This window comes from Protopterus annectens, chromosome 2.part1, assembly GCF_019279795.1.
Source record: "Protopterus annectens isolate FY-2018-M chromosome 2.part1, PAN1.0, whole genome shotgun sequence".
Lineage (NCBI taxonomy): Eukaryota > Metazoa > Chordata > Ceratodontiformes > Protopteridae > Protopterus > Protopterus annectens.
In genome coordinates, this window is record NC_056729.1 from 1,703,494,201 (window position 1) to 1,703,515,975 (window position 21,775).

Sequence of the window (21,775 nt, forward strand, 5' to 3'; positions counted from 1 at the left end):
CTCTGGAGTCCTCCTCAGAAGATCCCACTGGGGAGGGGGAGCCACCCCAGAAGAAACGGTGCAAGAGGAAGTTACCTTGATTCCCTGGAGGAATCTATCACCGAAGACACTAATTGTGATGGGGGGGGGGGTCCCCACGGTCTCCCCAGACGATGTCTCGTTCTGAGACATTCTCGAAATCCTCAAGCAGCAGGGAGACTGAAAGTCCTCTAACCCTTCTTCTGAGGAATCGGTGTTCTTGCAGGCCTTCCGTGGCCGGCCATCTACTTCCTGGGCGACTCCACCGGCACATGACCTTGTTAAACTCATTGTGCAGCATGCCTGGAAGGCCTCAGACAATGTAGAACCTGTCCCTCGGAGGCCAGACAAAATTTTATCGACACCTGAAGACCAGCCCCACTGGTCCAAGCAGTTGACAGTTGATTCTATGGTCGTGGCGGTGGCCACCAGGAGGGAACTGGCAGAAGATAGTTCTACTGTCCATCCTCCAAACAGGGAGTCCTGGACCATGGACAGACTAGGGAAGTGGACCTATGCTTCAGCAACCTTCGCCATTCGGTCTTTGAACTATCTGGCACACTTTCTCACCATCAAAGAGACTTAAATTCCGAAATGTCTTCCTCTTTGGTGGGGGTACTGCCTGATGAGGTGCGTGATACTGTTGCCTCGCAGCTAGCTAGACTTGAATCCATCTCGAACTCCTCGATGCATTTATCTCACACCACTGAGGGGACAGCTCGAGTTGCCGCATCAGGCATTGCCATGAGACGTCATGCTTGGATGCGGTTGTGTGACTTTACAGATCCCTTTAAATCTTCCTTTGTCAATGCACCTGTCGACAAATCTGCACGTTTTGGACCCAAAGTACAAGACACACTTGCATGTACTGAAAACAATGGAAAGACATTGTCTGCTGTAGGCATACACTTTTCCAACCCCCAGAGGTCCTTACCCAGGAACCAGAAGGGAGGAAAAATGTGGTTCAAGAAATTCCAAGGATCTTTTCGTGACACTAGTGTGGAACAATCCCCCCAGGGGCAGAGGGGGCAACTCATATGGAAGACGTCTCTTTCGGGGTAGAGGGGATCCGCGTAACCAGGGCGCTAGAGATTCTTTCTCTGGCAGACCCTACCAGCACTCCTGAGCAGTGGCCCGATTTCTTAACTCTGGAAGCAGTCGGGGGTCGTTTTTCTCTGCATCTACCAGCAGACCCGTCAAATGAATCCCCGATGTACCACCCAGTCAGAGGGAATTAGCAGCCTTAGAATTAGAAAAGCTGCTAAGAAAAAGAGTCATCCAACCAGTCCCACCAGACCAGACAGGATCTGGGTTTTACTCTAGGTTCTTTTTAGTGCCAAAAAAGACAGGGGACTGGAGACCAATCCTATCTCAGCCTATTGAACAAATTGATCAAATCTCAAAAATTCCGGATGGTCACGGTACAGTCCATTCTTCTCTTCCTAGGGAGGGACAACTGGATGTGCTCTATAGACCTCCAGGACACGTACTACCTCATAAAGATGAATTACCGCTCCCTGAGGTTTCTCAGCTTCCGGCTGGGGGCCAATCACTACCAGTTCAGGGCACTGCCATTCGGTCTCTCGACAGCCCCCCTGAGTGTTCAGCAGATGTATGGCAGTTGTGGTAGCTCATTTTCAACTACAAGGATTTCAGGTGTTTCCCTATCTAGACGATTGGCTCCTTACCACTCCGACCAGGAATCTCCTAGTCTGCAGCCTCTCTTACACTCAAGGTCTCGCTCTCCGCTTGGTGATTACAATCAACAAGGACAAATCTCAAATGTCCCCAATGAAGACACTGGAATTTATTGGAGCGGTCTTCGACACAACATCCTGTCAAGCTTCTCTCACCCCTCACAGGCTTTCGAAAATAAGACTCCAAAACCAAGACCTTCTTCCTCAGACCTACGTACCAGCATGTCTTGTACTGCAACTCTTAGGCTCCATGGTGGCTGCCATTACGTTAGTACCAATGGCGGGACTGCACATAAGAATCCTACAGTGGCTCCTTTCCGCACAATGGTCATTGCTAACTCACCCACTTGACCACATGATACATCTTACAAACCGTTGCAAGGAAAAAAAATGTTATGGTGGATGAAGCCACAAACGAATCTTTGCTGTCGGCCGTTCTGTCTTCCCCAGCCCATGGCCACGGTGACCACAGACGCTTCCCTGTTAGGGTGGGGGGGGGCATTTCCAGGGAAAGACTGTCCAAGGCACCTGGTCCCCCACGGAGGCCAATTTGCACATAAAAGTCCTGGAACTGAGGGCAGTTCTCTTAGTGTTGCAAGAGTTCCATGCATCCCTACCGTCTGGAACCATTGCAATTCAGTCAGACAACATGTCAGTCGTCTGGTATATCAACAAGCAAGGCAGAACAAGGTCTTACCCCCCTGTGTCGGGAAGCCATGAGGATTTGGCACTGAGTGATAGCTTCCAACTGCTTCCTTATAGCAACGCACATTCCCGGGAGTTCCAACCTTATTGCGAACAATCTGAGCAGGAACATCCTGATGCCTCCCGAGTGGTCCCTCAACCCTGTAACAGCAGATCGGATCTTCCAATGCTGGGGCAAGCCTTGCTGCAACCCATTTGCTTCCCCCTTAAACTACAAATGCAGAAGCTACTTTGACCTGATCCCCCCCCTCAGGGGGAACCACCGAGGGATGCTCTAACACGATTGCCCCCCGCGTCTTCTGTATGCCTTTCCCCCATTTCCCCTCATTCCAAAATTTCTCCAGAAAGCTCAGAGGTTGAGAAGCAAAGTGATCCTCATTGCCCCCTACTGGCCTTGTCAAATCTGGTTTCCGTTTCTATGGCCTCATCTAATTCACAGCCCGTGGATTCTGGATCATTCCAAAGGCCTGTTATCTCATCCGCAGGGACTGATTCATCCAAACCTGCACAGTCTCAAGCTCACAGCTTGGTTCCTCCACTTCAATGACTGCCAGGCTGCCAGACATCCCATCTCCTGTTCGCGAAATTCTTCTGGCTTCACACAAACCTTCCACCAGGAAAGTTTATTCTAGTAAACAGACTAGGTCCTCTCAGCGTGAAGAGTATCTGAGCTGCAGGCCTTGAGTGTCAAGAGACCTTACTTGATCTTGCACACGGATAGGGTATCCCTTCGTACTTACCCTTCTTTCTTGCCCAAGGACATTTCTGGCTTTTCCATTAACCAATCTATTGACCTGCCGGTTTTCTTCCCTCAGCATTCTAATAGAGGGGAGTACCTTTTGCACACCCTTGATGTGCATCGGCAGCTTCATTGTTATTTGGACAGGACTAAATCTTTCAGGAAAACAGATCAATTGTTTGTGGCCTTTGCAGGACCCAGATTGGGTAAACCTGTTTCCAAAGTGACTTTATCCTCCTGGCTTAGAAACGTCATTACCTTTATCTACCAACAGAATAAGCTAGCCTTACCTTCCAGAATAAAAGGTCATTCTACCAGATCTATGGCTACTTCTGTAGCATTTCATTCCAGAGCCTCTATGGATATCTGTACAGCAGCCACTTGAGCAAGACCTCTTACCTTTATCTCTCATTACAAATTGGATTTGGCCTCCAGGGAACAAGCATCTTTTGGTTCCATGGTGCTCAGGAATATCCTTCCTTAGGGCCATCCAGGACTCAAGTAGCTGGGGACTCGGTCCCAATAGTAATTAAGGAACAAAGATTTAACATCAGATAACGTTCCGTCTGTGTTGTAGATCTTTGTTCATTCATTACTTCCTGACCTCTTTCCCCCTGCTTGGACTCCTAGTGGACTTTAGGAACTCCTGGTTAAGGTATTTGCTCAGACAGAGCCTTCTACTATTTTTTCTATTACTACATCTATTATCTAGGGGCGGGCAAACTCGATCTGGAGTAACTAGGAGAGGGGCATTGTGGGTAGGTCTTAGCTGAGAGTTTTTGACTGGCGCGAGCTTGGAAACGGCCGTATCGGTTCCGAGGACGGAACCGAGGTCCTAATAGTAATAAATGAACAAAGATCTACAACACAGATGGAATGTTATGGCAAGACATAACTTCTTTTACCTGACATCGACTAACTCTAATCCTCAGTAAACTAACAGAAAATCAGGGAAGCTGTACACATAAGTGACAGTTGCGAGGTATGTGGACAGCAAAAATAGGCGATAATGGAGAACAATGGACTGAAATAATGTCTTTGCAATTGTAATTTAATTTATTTATTTGTATCTGTTTTCTGGGATACAGCATCTCTATGGACCATACCTTTCAACTATACAGATTTTCGGCAGAATGTCCAGATGTTTGCTTCATATTGTTGGTCTTTTATTCATAAAGTTGTGGTTTTCTGGCAAATAAGTGGGAAATCATTAACGCTTGAAATTAGAAAATAATGACAGACATTTATAGAGTATAGCAGAGTAGACTGTTAATGTTAGGTAGGTTGGTGTTGTGCCTCCAGTTATACTCTCATTTGTAACCAGAATATACGAGTGAACTATTAGAACAATGCTCTGACTATGACATAACATTGCATAGCTTCATAGTAATCCAAAGTGTAATCTTAGCTTGTTTGTACTTCTGTAGTAGAAATGTGTAATACCTAGTTTAAATAACCTACTAAATATTAAGCACTATGTTATGTAACTGTTTCACGTTTTATTTATTTAATTTACATTTGTTGACCGGGAATGTCTGGCTGAGCCGAAGTCCTTTTTCAGCAGAGACCCGGGGTTTATGACCTGTGACGCTTTCTATTTTGGACACCCTAAATTGGCCCTAGGCGTGAGTGTGCGCCTTCTGTGGAAGGTTGGGCGCCGGGCTGGCAACTCGACACCGTAAAACTCTACTGCCAATCATGAGCGGACAGATGATCCGCTGTGGCGACCCCCAATTGGGAAAAGCCGAAAGAAGAAGAAAAAAAAAAACCTCTTTCTATTTTGCATTCTATATAAGAAAAATACTTACTACAAAGATATTTGATAAAAAAGAAATGGCAGACATTTGTGCGTCAGAAAATTCATGCTAATGCAAAACCTGTTATTATATCAACTTTCTAAGTTTGTAAGAGCAATATTTACAAATTGTCCATATTTCTGAGCATTTGTTCCACTTTTATGCTTTCAGAGGTTGACAGGTTTGGTTACATTCTACACCGTATAGGTGCTAATGAGTTAAACTGGCTGGAAAAACGAGAGCTCTGTTTAAAATTAAAAGTACAATCTCTCGAGCCTGCCCGTTTGCGCAATTCGGTGGGGGGGGGGGGCTTATCTGTCCATCAAAAGAACAACTCAACCGAACTTTGATAATCGAAAACCTCAAAGAATTATACTCATCGGGGCAGTAAAGCTCGGAAAGGCTTCCCACCCAAACCCTTCTTTTAAGTCAGCACACCTGGAACCGTCTCACAGTTTAGGTGCATGGAAGCTGGCCAGCTATCATATCTTTGGCAAGATATGACACATATCTATGACCACTGCAGCAATGAACAATACCATGGACATTCATTGTTTTCAACCTTCCTTTTCGAAACTGAAAACCGCCACTTCTCCTAATCCGAAACATTTACTGACAGCTTTTTAACAACTCCAAATATTACGCTCCCATCACGATTACATAAGTTATATGTATAAAAATATTTTGATTAACATCACTCAATATTACTGTGACAGACTATGCACTTTTTAAGACTCAAAATAAGGTAAACTTCAGAGATACTGTATCACTTCTTCGCAATTTCTAAACTACTTACTTTTACATGCTACTCCACAAACGGTACAATTTATTATTTAGACTCACACCCATTATTTCTAACATAGCGCCTAATAGTAGTAGCTCACTTTGTAGGGGCCACCGTAGACACTACTGTCTCGTGTGCCCGGCGGGAAACTCGAATCGAGTTATGGGATATGTAGTTTGGTATGCAAATTGGCTACGTATTAAATGGTTTTCCATTACTTCGCATTTGTGGTCTTTTGTTTTAACAATGGATGATTTAGATGAAGAAGAACAATTTGCTTACAAACAGGTTCGGATTATCTTGTCCCTAAGTCATTTACAGAAAAATAACTCCAATTTTTATGGCACTGTGTTGTTGGCTATGAGATTGTGAATGATGTCAGTAGCTACTAGCCACTTAACTGCTATTTGAAATACGTTTCCTTTTTATACAGTTTTCAAAGTAGTTGACTCAAAGTTTAGCACGGATTTATTGGACGCATTTGTGGTCTGTAGACAGTAAAGCATTTCCGTGGAAAGGTGGGCGTCCCGGTCCCTTATTTTAATACCCATAGTAATCTTTTTGATTTCTACATGTGTTTCAGTAACCAAACGAGAATAAATCATTACCGCTTTTTAACGAATTCTTATACTGCGTGATCGCTACTGGGGCAACATCAAATGAGTAAAAACATTATTGGTAGTATTTACAACATTTTCTCTCGGTCTAAGCTGCCAACTAGCAATACTGACAACCAATTTTCCTCTTGAAACGTGTGCAAGAAGAGTAGTGTTGTACAGTGCTCAGTAACATTTTTGAGTACTAGATTCACGTTAGTGGTGCTCTGTAGTTCATAAAACAGTACAAACCTTGCTGTACTGCATTTTATTTAATTGCTTTCTAAACGTAGCCAAACATACTTCCACGTATGCCGGCATACTGTTTTTTAATCTTTGTTTTTGATATCCTAAATGAGCAGTTGTGACTAGGGTTACCACCTGACCCACTTTGCGAGGGACTGTCCCTCTTTGGGCAGTTGTGTCCTACAAAAAAATGTAAAAATGGCAAATGTCCTGAGATTTTAGCGCAAAATTAGGTCCTATATTTTATGTAATAATTGCATAAACAATTATTCTATATCTGAAACACCTAAATGTTATAAGAAACAGAATAAGCAACTAAAATGCAACAAGAATAAGCTTTTATGTAGACAAAAAAGTGAAGTTCTGTCATTTGTACTGGCCGTGGTAATGTTTTGGCCTGCAAAATCTGACATTTGTACCAGAAATGTCCCACTTTTGTACATTTGAAAAATTGGCAACCCTAGTTGTGACTGCTGCTGTTCAGTTAAGATCTCCGCTACCAGCTTTGTAATTTGGATTTTAATTGCTAGGCAGACTGTTTAGCAATACTGAAAAGTAAGGATGTAGCTAGGATTATGTAATCTACCGAGTACAACTTTTTTCTGAGCATCACATCGGTGTGTTTTTTTTTTCAGTCATATTATATCTACAGCTGTTTAAATGAATGTCTCCAACAACAGATGCTATATTGCTAATGTAAAAGCAATATCATTAATAGTTTTAGGGGGAACAGCTGAAAATGTTACAACAGGTGTTAAGTGCTCGGGGAGAGCATTTCGAGAGATGTGCCCATTTTTGAGTGATTGATGTTCAAGGGGGGTAGCAGTGTGAGCTCGTGAGTACAAAATGGAATTTGCGTGCTACATGCCTGCTGCAAAGGTGCACATTCCGGAAACATGCACTGTATGGTGGGGTGCCACTGTGTTTGTCGCAAGGACTGCATTCTGGAAGGTGTACAGATCCAGACATCCTGGTTTTACCCTGTTTGATCACTTGCTGTATGTTTTGCTACTCGTTGCACACTCACACATTTTACTGAAGAAGGTCGAGAAGTATGCCCTTGGTGTTGCTGGTGCAGACTTGCACCCTATCCCTCTGCCTGTATATATCAGATTTATTGTTCACATTGGGGGTGTAACAGCCCCACCATTTCCCCATACAGTGATATTCCCAGTACTGCTTTTGTCAGTGAAGTCAGCCTTATTCCCTGACACCCATTTTATGTAGTTCAGAATCTCTGGGGAGCATGGTCACAAGACAAAGAAATCCTTCATAGAATGTTAATCTAGTGCATACACACTTGTTACGCTGATCTACAGAAGATCACCACTGTACTTACAGCATGTATTTGAGATGTGGGAGCAAATTAGAACTCCTGAGAAAAACCCATGTGGACATAGGGAGGGCATGCAAACTCCATACAGAAAGCATATCAGACAGAAAAATTAGAAAATCAAAGCACTGTGCTTTTTGACTAACTTTTGTGCCATTGTGCTGCCCATTGCTGATATTCTTGAAATACATTATACGTCTTTGGTCTGCATATTTTGTGAACTTCACAATCTTCATTTATGTGTTGCCATTACTTAATGAATAAGGAGGTTGATGCATGTAGTAGTAGAGGGACTTGAGCTGTTCTAGACATTGGATGTTAAATACTTTTGTTTGCCTCAGTAGCTCAACAGGCAGTACATTTGACTTTGATACAGAAGGCAGTGGGTTATTTTCCCATATCTGGTAGCTTGGTTAATTTGCAGTGGAGTATAAGGTGAAACACCCAGCACTCTTCAAGAAAAATCTTGATAAGTGGCTGGGAAATAGGAAATACCCCCCAGGGATCACTTCTGTGGCTCTGCTCGACGGGGCACAGGAAAATAACTTTCTTGGGCGGCGTAAGCCAGGGAACCTTGTTGGCTAGTCTTACTTAGGCCCTTGGGCCGATAGCCTAGTACCTACCTATAAAAAATAACTTGAGTTTCTGACAGTTTTTCTACCTCTCTTCTTGTATGTAACATATGCATGTGTTCTCTCTTAAAGTAATAAAAATCAGAATGTGGGTAGTACTTAAAATGTCTTTTATTTTATTTTTTGATGAGCTGGACTGTACGACTGGGAAGATCCATTTTCATTGTAATTCAGGGAAGATAAACTCTTAAGACCTGAAACAGCATGGCACACGTGAACATAAAATAAAAAAAAACAGATTTTCATTAAGTAAATGGTATGTAAATAGAGCAGACAGAAGAGCAATGTATGATGATCAAATAAGCAATATTTCAAATGTGTTAATACAACCACAGTTGAGAAATGGTAGATACATACTGAACTGTAGGCAATGAAATCTCTGAAAATGTGATGTTGTCAGCCAACATTTTTAAAACTGAAAATATTACTATGTCAGGAAAAGCAGTTAAAACAAAATGCAAGGGGTAATGCTGAATAAAATCGTCTGATAAGCTGTTTAAACTAACGGAAATTTAACAACTAGTGAAGATATGTGTAAGGAGATAACTGAAGTATATTTGTACAGTGAAAGTAATTAGGGGGTGGTTATATTTGTTTCAAAAGTTTAGCAATTGGAGAAGCAGAATATTTTCTTCATTTACACCATAGTGGCAGGCATATTGAGTAATGTGGTATTTTTATTAGTATTTTAAAAGTGTTTATCGAGGTTTTTTCTAATTTTATATGGAAGATTGAGCCTTAGTTTTCCAATTTTTTATGGATGGAATGCTAATTAGCTGGACAGCAACAGGCTTTAAATCATGTTGTGGTTTGCACAACGCAAGACTCTTGATTAATGAGGAGCGTTTAGATGAATAAAGTAGTTTATGAGCATATGTATCAATATTCCTGGTAGTGCTGCATAAACTCCAGCCATTTTAAGTTGCAGAGAAATAAGCCATGGTGAGTTTTGCCACAGTGGCTTGCTTTGAGCTTAGTGTTCTTTCTTTTTGCAAAACTGTGTAAGCTATTTTAAATTTAGAAACTGTGTTAATCCGCTAGGTAAATTGGTCAACATGGACCCTTTTCAGCCACAATGATACAGATAAAATATATACCTATATTAGACAGTCTAGAGTAGCCAGTCATTGTGCATATTACTAGAAGAAAATCAGAGTACCCAGAGAAAACCTACAGAGACACTAAGAGAGCATACAAATTCCACACTGACCGTGATCATGTGTCAAGACTGAACACTGGATGCTGGTGCTGTGAGGCAGAGAGATCTTAACTACTGGGCATCTCTGTTGGTGAAATTCTAGTATTATTGATTAGATATATTTTGACACTCTAATCTAGCAGTTATTATTTTTTTGTTGTAATTCTGATTAATTGTTTACTTGCCTGTCAAATTTTAGTTTGTTGTGCTAGGTAATGCCAAATAATATTCACCAAAGTCAGGTTCTCAGTAGTTGACTCATCTATGGTGGTAACGGTTAAAGTTTCAGGCACAAAACATTAGTTGCTTTATTATTTAGTATATATATTATGTACGTTTTTTTTTTGCTAGTCAAAAACATGAATTTATTACCATTTAGTTATAGGCCCATAAAGTCAAACCATGTCTGCAGTGAATAAAAGATGACCTGCAGTTTAGAACTAAGGTAATAGACTCATCTGCACTTAGCATGGTCAAATCATCTGCATTTCACTTTAATTTTGCATTTCTATAGTTTACTCTGTCAAAAATATTGTATTAATCATTAAAAGAAGGGGATAAGCAGTGAGCCTTATAGAACTCCATCTTTAACATTGAAGGGGAGGAGACAAATGTGGTCAGACCATCTGATTGATGCCTTCCTTTTAAGAAGCTTATGCACCACCTAGTGGCTCTAAGTGAAAGAACACTGCCTTCTGGAATTTAATGACCGTATTCACTAAAGTACACCTTGGTAACTTCCAGAAGGCAGTGTTCTTTCCATAACCCAGTCTGAAATGATGCTGGAAATTGGATACAAGACTGTTAAGTGCTGAAGGAATTTTGTTAAGATTTTATCTATTTATTTTTTTATTTTTATTTGCAGCAGTTTGTTAACCGGGAAAGTCCATTGGGCTGAGATAAGACCATTTTTAATGGAGGCCCAGGGAGAAAGGCCCCAAATACAGTATTCATTACACCATCAATTTCAAGCTTCATAAACATCTCTATCAGACGCTCTCTTCACCTCCAAAACACTCTTGGCATATTGTTCCTTTAGGATAACCCGTACTCCATTTCTTCTGCCATCCACACCATGATAAAACAATTTGAACCCACCTCCTATAGACCCGGCCTTACTTCCCTTCCATCTGGTCTCTTGCACGCACAATATATCAACCTTCCTTCTCTCCATCATATCAGCTAGCTCTCTCCCTATACCAGTCATACTGCCAACATTCAAAGTTCCTACCCTCATTACTACACTCCTAACCTTCCTCCTCCTCTCTTCCTGCCTTCGGGCATGCCTTCCCCCTCCGCTTCTCCTTCGGCCAACAGTAGCCCAACTTCCGCCAGCACCCTGTTGGCTAACAGTACTGGTGGCGGTCGTTGTTAACCCAGGCCTTGACCGATTCGGTATGGAAATATGAAATGTTCTCCACATAAGTAATTTGGCAGAGGTTTTACCCCGGATGCCCTTCCTGACACAACCCTCCCATTGTATATAAAGTCATAAAAATGAGCAGTAAACTGAAATATAAGTTCTGTGTGTTTTTTTTTTTTTTTTTTTTATGACATGGAAATGGAAGAAGAAACATATATGGCTTGAGGTCTAAACAATGCTTACTAAGTAAGTATTTAGGTATCAAGTGAGATGGAAGTACGGAGTTTGTTAAAAATGTGAGGTAATTTTTAGAGCAGTCAGGCATAAAGAGCAGCAGGAGGTTTTAGGTTAAATTTCAGATAGGAAGGGTGAAAGAAGATAGGATGGGGTGGAAAGCATCAGGTGAGGTGAGAGCAGGAGCATTCCCATTGAGAAGAGAGATGAGAGTGGAGCAAGATCTTAAGAGTTGGAGTGGTTATGGGTAGTTCTAATGTGTGTAGGAAGTGAATTCCATATTCTGGCAAGGGAGAAAGATAGTAAGAGTTGCCCTGGAGTACGTGTGGATTTGAAAAATTCGAGGAGCTTTTGATTGTTGGATCTGAGCACTCTTGTGTGCCTGATGCATTTTTAGGGTGGAAGAGAGGGAAGAACAGAAGGTTTGAAAATGAGTTTATGTGCTGTTGTAAGTTGAATGTAAGTCAGATAGTTAGGGAGTTCCAACCAGTTTAGGGAATGGAGGGAGGTACAGTGATGGGTAGAGGATTTGGATCCGTTGGCAAACTTGGAGATTTTATTGTAGCAGGAAGATAGTTTTGATTTGAGGGTAGATTGAAGGATTAGTAAGGAGAGGGGCTCCGTATAGGAGAGAGGGAATGAGGTATGTGGTAGATGGGAGTTATTTGGTTGAGGGAGTAAGGTATCGGCTATGTCAGTATAGCATTCCAAGCTTTTGATGGATTTTCTTAATATTAGTTTGTAGATGTGTGTCGAGTTTTAATTGATAATCGATAAGGACACCCAGCAGTTTTATGTAGGGAACTATTTCGATAGAGATCATGTTATGGCTGACAATAGAGAAGGATGCTGTGTCAATTTTGGTGTGTCTGGAGGGGGTGAATATCATAATTTTGGATTTAGATGCATTGAGAGCTAGATGGTTATCTAGCATCCAAGACTTGGTGCATGAGAAGGCGTCTTGTGTTAAATTCATAAGTTTAGGGAGAGATTTAGCAGAGCAGATGATGGTAGAGTCGTCCGCATAATGGACGAGTTTAGCATTAGGGATGTTCTGATGGAAGTCATTGATAAAAGTGTTGAATAGTAAGGGGCCCAGTATAGAGCTTTGTGGAACTCCTGTTGGAGTGTGGAGGAAGGAAGAAGTAGAGTTATTCCACTTTACGGCTTGTTCTCTATCTGAGAGGTAGCTGATGAACCAGTTGATGGAAGAAGAGGAAAGGTTGGGATGAGGGAGCTTGGACAAGAGATTGTGGGATATGGTATCGAAGGCCTTAGATAAGTCGAGAAGGACGGTTGATACTATATTGCCAGAATCACGAGCAGAATTAATGATTTCAAGAAAGGAGAGCAAGGCAGTAGTGGTGCTGTGTCCACGTCTGAACCCGTGTTGTGTAGGGGTCAGTAGTTGATTGTCTAGCAGGTAAGGTAAGATTTGCAGGTGGATACATTTTTCGAGAATTTTTGAGATGAGGACAGGATAGCTATTGGGCAAAAATTGGAGATTGTAGAGTTGCTACCCCTTTGTGGAGGGGAATTATGAGGGCTTTTTTCTAAAGGAGGGGTACACAGGATTCTTGGATGGAGCGATTTATTAGGATACAGATGAGTAGAGCTATGCCGTCGACATCTAGCTTGAGGAAGTTAGATGGAATGTTATCATGGGCGTTAGAACAAGGTTTTAATTTTAGTAGGAGATTTTTTTTTATAGTATGTTTAGGAATAGGCTTGAGAGTAAAAGGAAGGAGATGAGTAGTAGTGGAGGTTGAGGGGGCAGAATTGGGGGTGTTGGACGAGGTTTGAGTTGATATATTGTTAGGGATAGATGAGGTAAGCTTGCTATAGAGTCAATGAAGAAGGAATTGAATTGAGTAGCTAAGACATGGTCTGGTGAGTTGGGGTCAGGGCAGGGATTATCTTTTTTTGCCATGACAGTGGACTGAGGAGATACTGCTTCAGAATTTTGGGGGGTTGGATTTATGGTTGTTTTGGAGTTTGAAATAGTAGGATTTTCGGTCGATTGCTATTTGTTTTTTAACTTGATTTCGAAGTTGCTTGTACTCAGACAGGGAGTTGGGTGTTCTGAATTTTTGATAGTATTTCCATGATTTATCTTGGAAATGCATAAGGGTTTTAGTCTATTTGGTTAGCCAAAGGACAGTTTTGGATTTGACCCTTTTAGTTCTGGAGGGGGCAAAGCAGTTAAGTAGATTAGTGACTACTGTGTTGAAGCAAGAGAGAGTAGCATCCAGAGGAAAGGTTTTCAGAGGGTTCCAGTTTGTCTGTTTTTAGAGTAAGAGGTTTTAAGGTGCGGCTTAAGATATATTTGTGCTGTAGATGAAGGGGGAAAGGTGAATGGTCTGCGAAGGCAGGAAGATGATTGCTTTGGGAATCAGGTAGCGTACCACTGTCAGAAATAATGTTAGGGTGGGAGACTAATATCCAATCCAGAATACTGCCTGTGGTGCTATCCTTGTTAAGTATAGTAGGAGTGTTGATTAGCTGGGTGAAATTATATAGGTTGATATTCTGAGAGGGTGTAGGTGAGTGTATAGAAGACCAGTTTATGGTAACGATGTTTATGTTTTTCTGAAAGAAGAGCGAGATTAGCAAGCAGTAGAGCAATAACTGTTTAAAACTGTTGAGATCCCACCTTTATGTAGTAGTACAATGACTGCTTCTTCCGTATGTTTCCACCAGTGTGTAGAAAATCCCTGTATTTGTTTCAGTTAATTTCAAAGGGAATTTTCCCAAGATTCAAAGAAGACACCCTACCAGAGTACCTTCCCTTATCAGACCCATTACTGAATACATTGCACCCTTTGCTACAAATTAAAGCATATTGCTCAAATGGAAAGGTTCCAAAGATTTGTAATCAAGAAATGAAATGCCATAAATTCTTCCACTATCTTGATAGACTAATATGATTGTCATTATAATCATCAGCCCACTTTTTTGCTCAGAGTTGACCTATGTCTTGCATTTTGGACTGTGAAAGACACAGTACTATTTAACCTCCTATTTCTTCACAAAACTGGTAGGTCTGCAAACACCTGCAAGAGGAATCTAAATATACACCAACAAATAAAGAAAAAGACTTGCTGGCGGGATGGGATCCTAATTTGATGTATTCTTAGTCTATGGAATAAGTTACCACTACAGGTAAAAAAAAAAGTACAGCTTTAGCTACCTTTAAGGCTAGTCTTTACCCCAACCCCAGGCCAGCAACTCTGCTAATATGACATGTACCCATCAGTATCCAACTAGGCACAAACCCACCGACTTATTGATACTAAATATGAATGCCCGCAGTATCATGAATAAAATAGAAGACCTTCACACTGCTATTTCCTTATATAACCTTGATATTCTTATCACAGAGACATGGCTTAAACCACATTTTAAAGATAATTCCATCACCCTACCTGGGATAACCTTCTCAGGGCAGGCCGGCTACATAAAAAAGGTGGAGGCTTAGCTCTACTTCACAGAACCAACCTACAACTCCAACTCCTCCAAAAAGAGTCCCCCAACTTCAACAATGCAGAGACTCTATTTGCAAAGTTCTCCTTTAGCCAACATAAGCACGTAAACTGACTGGGTATCTGTACACCCCCTAGTGACAACCTAACCACCATAGAATCCATACTTCACTGGGCCTCATACTCCCTCCCTCAAGAAACTGTTGTGCTAGGTGATGAAAACATTGACTGGAACTTCTCCCACCCCCACCCACATTAACCTATATAACTTTACCCAACTTATAGATACTCCCACACGCATTGATAAGGCCACAAAAAGAGAATCTATACTTGATTGGATCCTCACAAATCAACCAAATACTGCCCATCAATGTGGCACCCTACCAAACTATATGAGCTACCACAGCCCCACTTTTATCCTTAAGCAAAAACTTAACATAATTAACTCTCCCTCCCTTCCACAAACCCGCTCTAGCAAAAATTTTCCTAGAGACCACTTCATAAGAGCATTGCAACTGGTCTCCCATGAAAACCCTTTCATTAGACAAAGCAGTTTATTACTTCAACTCCACATTCCTAAATATCCTCAACCAACTAGCCCCCTTAAAAACTATAAGGATATGTAGCAACCCCACCCACTGGCTCCAGAAAACCACAAAAGCCCTACTTGGAGCCAGGGGGAAAACCTGGCATCACACCAGATCACCCGCAGCTAGGTAAACCTTTCACGAGCTCGGAAACAAAGCAAAAAAGCAAGTTAAGCTCGATAAACAAAATTATTGTATCACTCAACAAAACAAATACAGTACCAAACTGCAAACATTCTGGGCAACAATAAATAACATCCTACAGCCCGGAATAACCACCACTCCCACACCCAATATAGCAGGTACAGGCCTGGACATAGCCTCCAGCTTTAATAACTATTTCACCTCCTCAGTACTCAAACTCTTAAACAACATCACTTGCTCCAACACCCCACAACCACCTCAGGCCCAAATCAATACCATACCTTTCACACTTAAGTCTGTTCCTACAGCTACTATCCAAAAACTCCTAGCCAAACTCAAACCAACCACCCTTGCATACGATAACCTTCTTGCCGAATACCTCCAAATTGCATCCGCAGCTATAGCCTATCCCATTTAACGTCTAATAAATAGATCCATCACAAACACATTGTTCCCACTCCTGTGGAAAGCCTCGTATATCATACCAGTCCACAAAGGTGGCCCCTCCCTAGACCTTTCCAACTATCGACCAAGCTCCCAACACCAATACTGATAATGATAACATAGTTTCTCAATTTAACCGTCACTTCACAGAATCTATTCTCTCATTATCTACCCAGTTGTCAAACAGTAGCTCTATATTCACCCCTATAGATCACAATAGTATACCCCCTTTACACTTTCACCCGTGCCAACCTCCACAGTTAAAAAAATACTCTCAAAACTTAAACCCACCACTCTTGCAGCAGCTGGTCTACCCACTACTGTCCTAAAATTAGTTGCAGAGTCCCTAGCCTACCCTGTCTCTATTTTGATAAACCGCTCCATACAAGAAGATTACATCCACCAACTATAGAAAGTGTCATACATCATTCCCCTTCACAAAGGCTGTAACTTTTATGAACTGTCAAACTACCGCCCCATTGCTATCATATCCCCCCCTTTCCAAGATCTTGGAGAAATGCATTCACACACAGGTCATGCACTTCCTAACCTCACATAATCTCCTCTCCCTCACACAGCCTGGCTTCCGCCGAAACCATAGCACAACTACAGCTCTTCTCTCCTTTACCAACCAGGTTAATCAACTCAGAAGCAACAGCAACTTTGTATCAGCCATATTCTTAGATCTATCAAAGGCATTTATAGGTTCATAGGTTGGTACTGAGCTATCTGCCCGAAGGCATATATTAGCCCAGCCACGTTGTGCGGTATTCACTGCCCCTTTAGTAGTTCCCTAGACCCTTGTACTAGCAGCTAGTACCCTTGGCCCCTAGTGCTGTTGGTGTGATCCCCGATGTGAACTTTCTGTTACCCATCCACTCATCAAGGTTCCTCATGAAGAGTGATAGTGAGGGGCTCTGTCTTATGTAGATCGGGACCCTGTTCCATAGTAAGGGAAGCCTCTGCGAAGGGAATCTATCCCTCCAGCATGTTCTGTTCTTTGTTGTGTTGAGGTTTATATCCCTAGAGCGTGTAGCTTGAGTAGATTTTGTTTTGCTAAGATGGAGCATGTTCAGCAATTCTGGGTTGGACACAGCTCTGTACGTTAGACAGAGATCGCCTCTGAGAAAGCGGTATGCAACAGAGAACAGTCTTAGCTTTTTCAATCGTGCTGCATAGGGCAACTGTTTGAGGCCAGTAATCCTCTTGGTTAGGTACCTTTGTGGTCTCTGCAGCTGCTGGGGATGTCTAGCCAGGTACATTCTAATTGGTGCATTGTACTCAATAATGGGTCTGATGAGGGAAGAGTAGAGGGGCACCATTACATCCTTAGATCTTGATGCGAACCCTTTCATGATCAGATGGGTCACATAGAAGGATTTTCTAACCACTTTGGCAACATGGTTATCAAAGGAAAGCTGAGTATCTACTTGGGTCCCTAGATCCCTTATTTCTTCTTCAGATTTCAGGGGATTACCTCCTATGTTGTAGTTTGCGGGTACTCTGTTTTTTCCAAAGGGGATTACTACACATTTTTTTGCATTTAGCTTGAGACCATGGCTTTGACACCATGCATCAGTCTCATTTAGGCCCTTCTGAAGGATCTCCATGTCGGCCGGAGACTCTATTATAGCACCCAGTTTGCAGTCATCTGCAAACTTAGTCAGCCACAGCCCTTCCGTGCTTGCCTGTACTTCTGAGAAGTATATGCCAAACAGGAGGGGCCCCAGGACAGATCCCTGAGGCACACCACTCGTTACTGGTCTGGATTCGGGCATAGATCCCGCTACTCTTACTTTATGGGATCTGTCTGAGAGCCAGTTTGCGATCCATCTTGTGACATAAGGGTTTATGCCCAGGCTGGTGAGCTTATCAATAATACCTGAATGGGGAATGGTGTCAAATGCTTTAGCAAGGTCAAGGTAAGCCGTGTGTACCTCCTTTCCCTTATCTATAGCCTGAGTAACTGTCTCAAAGAAATCCACCAGGTTCAGGAGGCATGATCTGCCCTTGACGAAGCTGAACTGTGTGGGGTCCGGCGACTGGAGGTTCCCAAGCTCTCCATTTATGAGTTCCATAATGATTCGCTCCTGGAGGTTCCCAATCTCTCCATTTATGAGTTCCATAATGATTCGCTCCATAGCCTTACAGATCAGACTGGTCAGGCTTATTGGTCGGTAGTTCCCAGGGTCAGTTGTGGCCCCACCCTTGTGTAGCGGGACCACCATTGCCGTGCGCCATTCTATGGGCACATATCATGTGGAGAGGCTGAGACTGAACAGGGTATTAAGATGCGGGGTTAATTCCTTTTGGAGCTCGCGTATGACACAGCCTGGGACACCATCTGGTCCCATGAAGGCAGTGTTTTTAGCTTTAGATAGAGCCTTGTTAACCAACGTATCAGTAATAATTGGACTTATACAATCCCCTAGAATGGTAATAGGCCCTGTAGGTGGTGGTGGTGGGGGGATTTGCACTGAACCTGTCAGCCAAGATGTTGGCAATGTCAGAAGGGTCAGTGTATTTTGTTCCATTTTGTACTAGCTCAGAACAGACCTGAGCGTTGCCATTTAGGTTTTTGACGTAGCCATAGAAGGCCTTATGGTTATCCTTGGCAACTTTCTTTTCAAAATTAGCTTTAGTTGACTTGATGAGGGCCCTCAATTTCTTACTAATGCTGATCAGGGATGATTTTTCTACTTGAGATTTGTCCTTTTTTTGTATAAGTCTCCTCCTTTTATTGTAAAGTTTGCTTATGGCCGGGGTCCACCAGACTGGTTTCTTCTTGCTTGAGGAAGGAGTCTTGGTTTTATTTGGGATAGCACGGTCCATGCAATCCTGAAGATGCATATAAAGTGCCTTGGTGTAGGATTCCGCATCCTGGATATCATTATCCTTCTGCGAGGGAATAGTGAAGCTTTCCACTTCGGATGCAAGTAGTTTGAAGTTTGATTTGGAAAGGTTTTTGACTATGGTTTCTTTGATTGGGGGAGGTGGAGGAGTGAGGATGTCCAAGGTTATCAGTTTGTGGTCGGATCTGACCAAGGAGGGGGCGATAACGGGTGTGGTACAATGGGCGCCCATATTTGTGATGATTAAATCCAATATGTTGTCCCCTCTAGTGGGGGAACATACTAGTTGTTCAAGGGCATTTGAATTTATAAATTCTATGAATCGCTGAGCATAGGAGTTGGAACATTGGTAGTTCGCCCAGTCTATGCCAGGGTAGTTGAAATCACCCAAGATTATGGTGTTGGTTAGGACCTTTATATTTTCCAATGTCTCAAGGAATGCAGAGTGAGCATCTTGGGGCATGGTGGGCGATCTATAACCAGCTACGACTTGAAATGTGGTTTTGTCTGCTGATAGTTGCACATGGATGATCTCTGGGGCATCATGCTGCGCTACTAACCTGGAGATATGGGTATCCTTGATGAATATGGATACACCTCCGCCCTTTGTATTACGATCCGGTAACTGAGCCCGGAAGGTATGATATGAATTGTAACCTAGCAGTGCCGGGGTGCTCTCTTGAGCCTTGAACCAGGTTTCCGTCACTGCACAAACATCTATTTTCTCCATGCTGAGGAGAGCCTCGAGTGTGTACATTTTGAGGTTGAGACTTCTGCCGTTGAGTAGCATTACCCTTAGTTTTTGGTTACCTGTGCTGGTTACGGTGGTTGGTTTGTCCTTTGAGCCTTGCCTAAAAAAGGTACTATGGGGACCGCAAGAACCTTGGCCAGTATTCGAAAACCTAGGGGTGACAGGTGCAACCCTTCTCTGGCAAAACAGCGAGGCTTGTCTATCATGTCATCCCAGGCAGACAGACACTGGATCCCCTTAGAATGACACCAGTAGCTTAGCCAATTGTTGAAATTGATCACTTTGTCTTTGTATTGTGGTATCATTCTAGGTGAAGGTAGTATGATGTCCTTCAAGGATGCATCTGCAGTCCTTACAAATGGGTTGTCCTGTCGTCAGGCAGCCCTTCGGTCGGCCGGATTCCAAAGTCTGGGTCTGGCTTCGGCTGGTGTCGCACTTCACCCGACGTCATTGCGGCAGTTCTTCGGGTATAAAGGCATCAGCCGACGCCATTTTCCTCAGTCTTTCTTGCCGTGTGGCGCCCGAAGCAGAAGCTGTTCGCAAGTGCTGGTCGGTCAGATCCAGAGATTACTACTACCGAATACTACTTCGAAGACTTCTATAAAGCTAAGTACCCCGTTGGGGACTCTTTCTTGCCTCAGCCGATGTCAGAGAAAGTTAATAACTGTTTATCTTGTGGGAAACAAATACCTCATAAGGATTTCCACTCCTATTGCATACATTGTTTAGGCCCAGACCATGACGTAGCAGCTTGTCTAGCCTGTGCTTCTTTTAACCGACGGACGCTTAGACGTCGCTCGGACTTTGCTGAACAGATTTTCGGCTCCGATTTTGCCTACATTATGCCGTCGGATCCTCCGACTACGCAAATAACCAAAAAGCGCAAAGAAAAGGACCGACACTCGCGGTCCGCGGTTTCGGCTGAAACCGCGGTTAAGCAAACCACGAGTGTCTCGGTTTCGGCCGAAACCGAGCAAGCGGTTCTTTCTTCAGCCGATAACTTGCCTTCTACTGAGGCCTCTTCTATCCTGGTAGAAACGGCTTCTGAAATCCAACCTTCTGTTGCGATTTCACAGGATTTATCAGATAAGGCTCCTTTTGCAGATCCAGAGACTATCTCCCAGGGCCCAAAAGCTGTAGCAGCTACTTCTTCTAAAAACCCCCTCCCCTCTGAAAGGGATTCAAGGTCCTTAGAGAGATGGGGTAAAAAAGTTTACACCTCTGCTACTTTGTCAGCTAGAGCTTTGAACTGCCAATTTCATATGATTCAATATCAAGAGTTTATGCTTGACCAGTTGACTAAAAAGCTGTCCTCTGAAGAATCTTTAGATAAAAAGTATATTCTAGAAATGTTACATAACATACAGCAAGTTAGTAACCATTCTTTAAAATGTGGCTATGATGCACTGGAGGCTTCCTTTAGATCAGCCATGACTGGCACAGTTATCAGGAGACATGCATGGTTGAAAGAACAGGTTTTACCAGACCATGTCAAATCTAAGCTTTTGGATGCACCTATGGACAAGGTCAATTTATTTGGTGCCCCGCACAGCAGGTACTAAAAAAGATGGAAGAGAAAGCAAAATCTGTGCAAACAGTCAAAGATTTCTTACAAGTTCAACCTCCAAGGTTTAGCAGGAACTGGCCCTCCAAAAATTGGTCCTTTCCGGACTCCTCTAAGACACAAAGAGGCAGGAATAGACGCTCTAGAGGCAGAAACCAATCCAGGGGTGCCTACAGGGGTCGCCAGTGGCAGGGTAACAACCAACGAGGCACCGATACAGCCACCACCACTACAACAACTCAATCACAGTGACTTGGCGGTGGCACCGCCTACCAGGGAACAACTAGAAGCACCCTTAGGCGGAAAGCTATCATTATTTTCAAAAAACTGGCACTGCATTACAAGAGAAAAATGGATTTTGCAGACTATAGACAAAGGTTACAGGTTCCATTTCCATACACTACCAGGAAAGAGAGGAATGCCAAACCTACCACCTTCTCAAAGGACAGAAGCTCTAAAACAAATATCTCAATTATTAAGAATGAGAGCTGTAGAAAAGGTACCATTTTTGGAGCAAGGGAAGGATTTTACTCCAGGCTCTTCCTGGTACCAAGAAAGGAAAACAAATGGAGGCCTATTCTAGACCTGTCCGCTTTAAACACATTCCTCA

At 42.8% G+C, this 21,775-nt stretch overlaps 1 protein-coding gene across 2 annotated transcripts in view; it reads left to right on the forward strand.

Moving 5' to 3' along the window:
* Positions 1-21,775, forward strand: part of CENPS (centromere protein S) — a 769,124-nt gene that overhangs the window by 167,594 nt on the left and 579,755 nt on the right. The window contains exon 1 of one of the 2 annotated variants that reach the window (XM_044063149.1): positions 5,893-6,027. The exons of the other annotated variant lie outside the window; for it this stretch is intronic. Within the exon in view, the coding sequence (XP_043919084.1) occupies positions 5,902-6,027 (126 nt within the window). The 5' untranslated portion in view covers positions 5,893-5,901. Of the gene's footprint in view, positions 1-5,892; positions 6,028-21,775 lie in introns of those variants that run through there. 2 annotated transcript variants of the gene reach the window in all.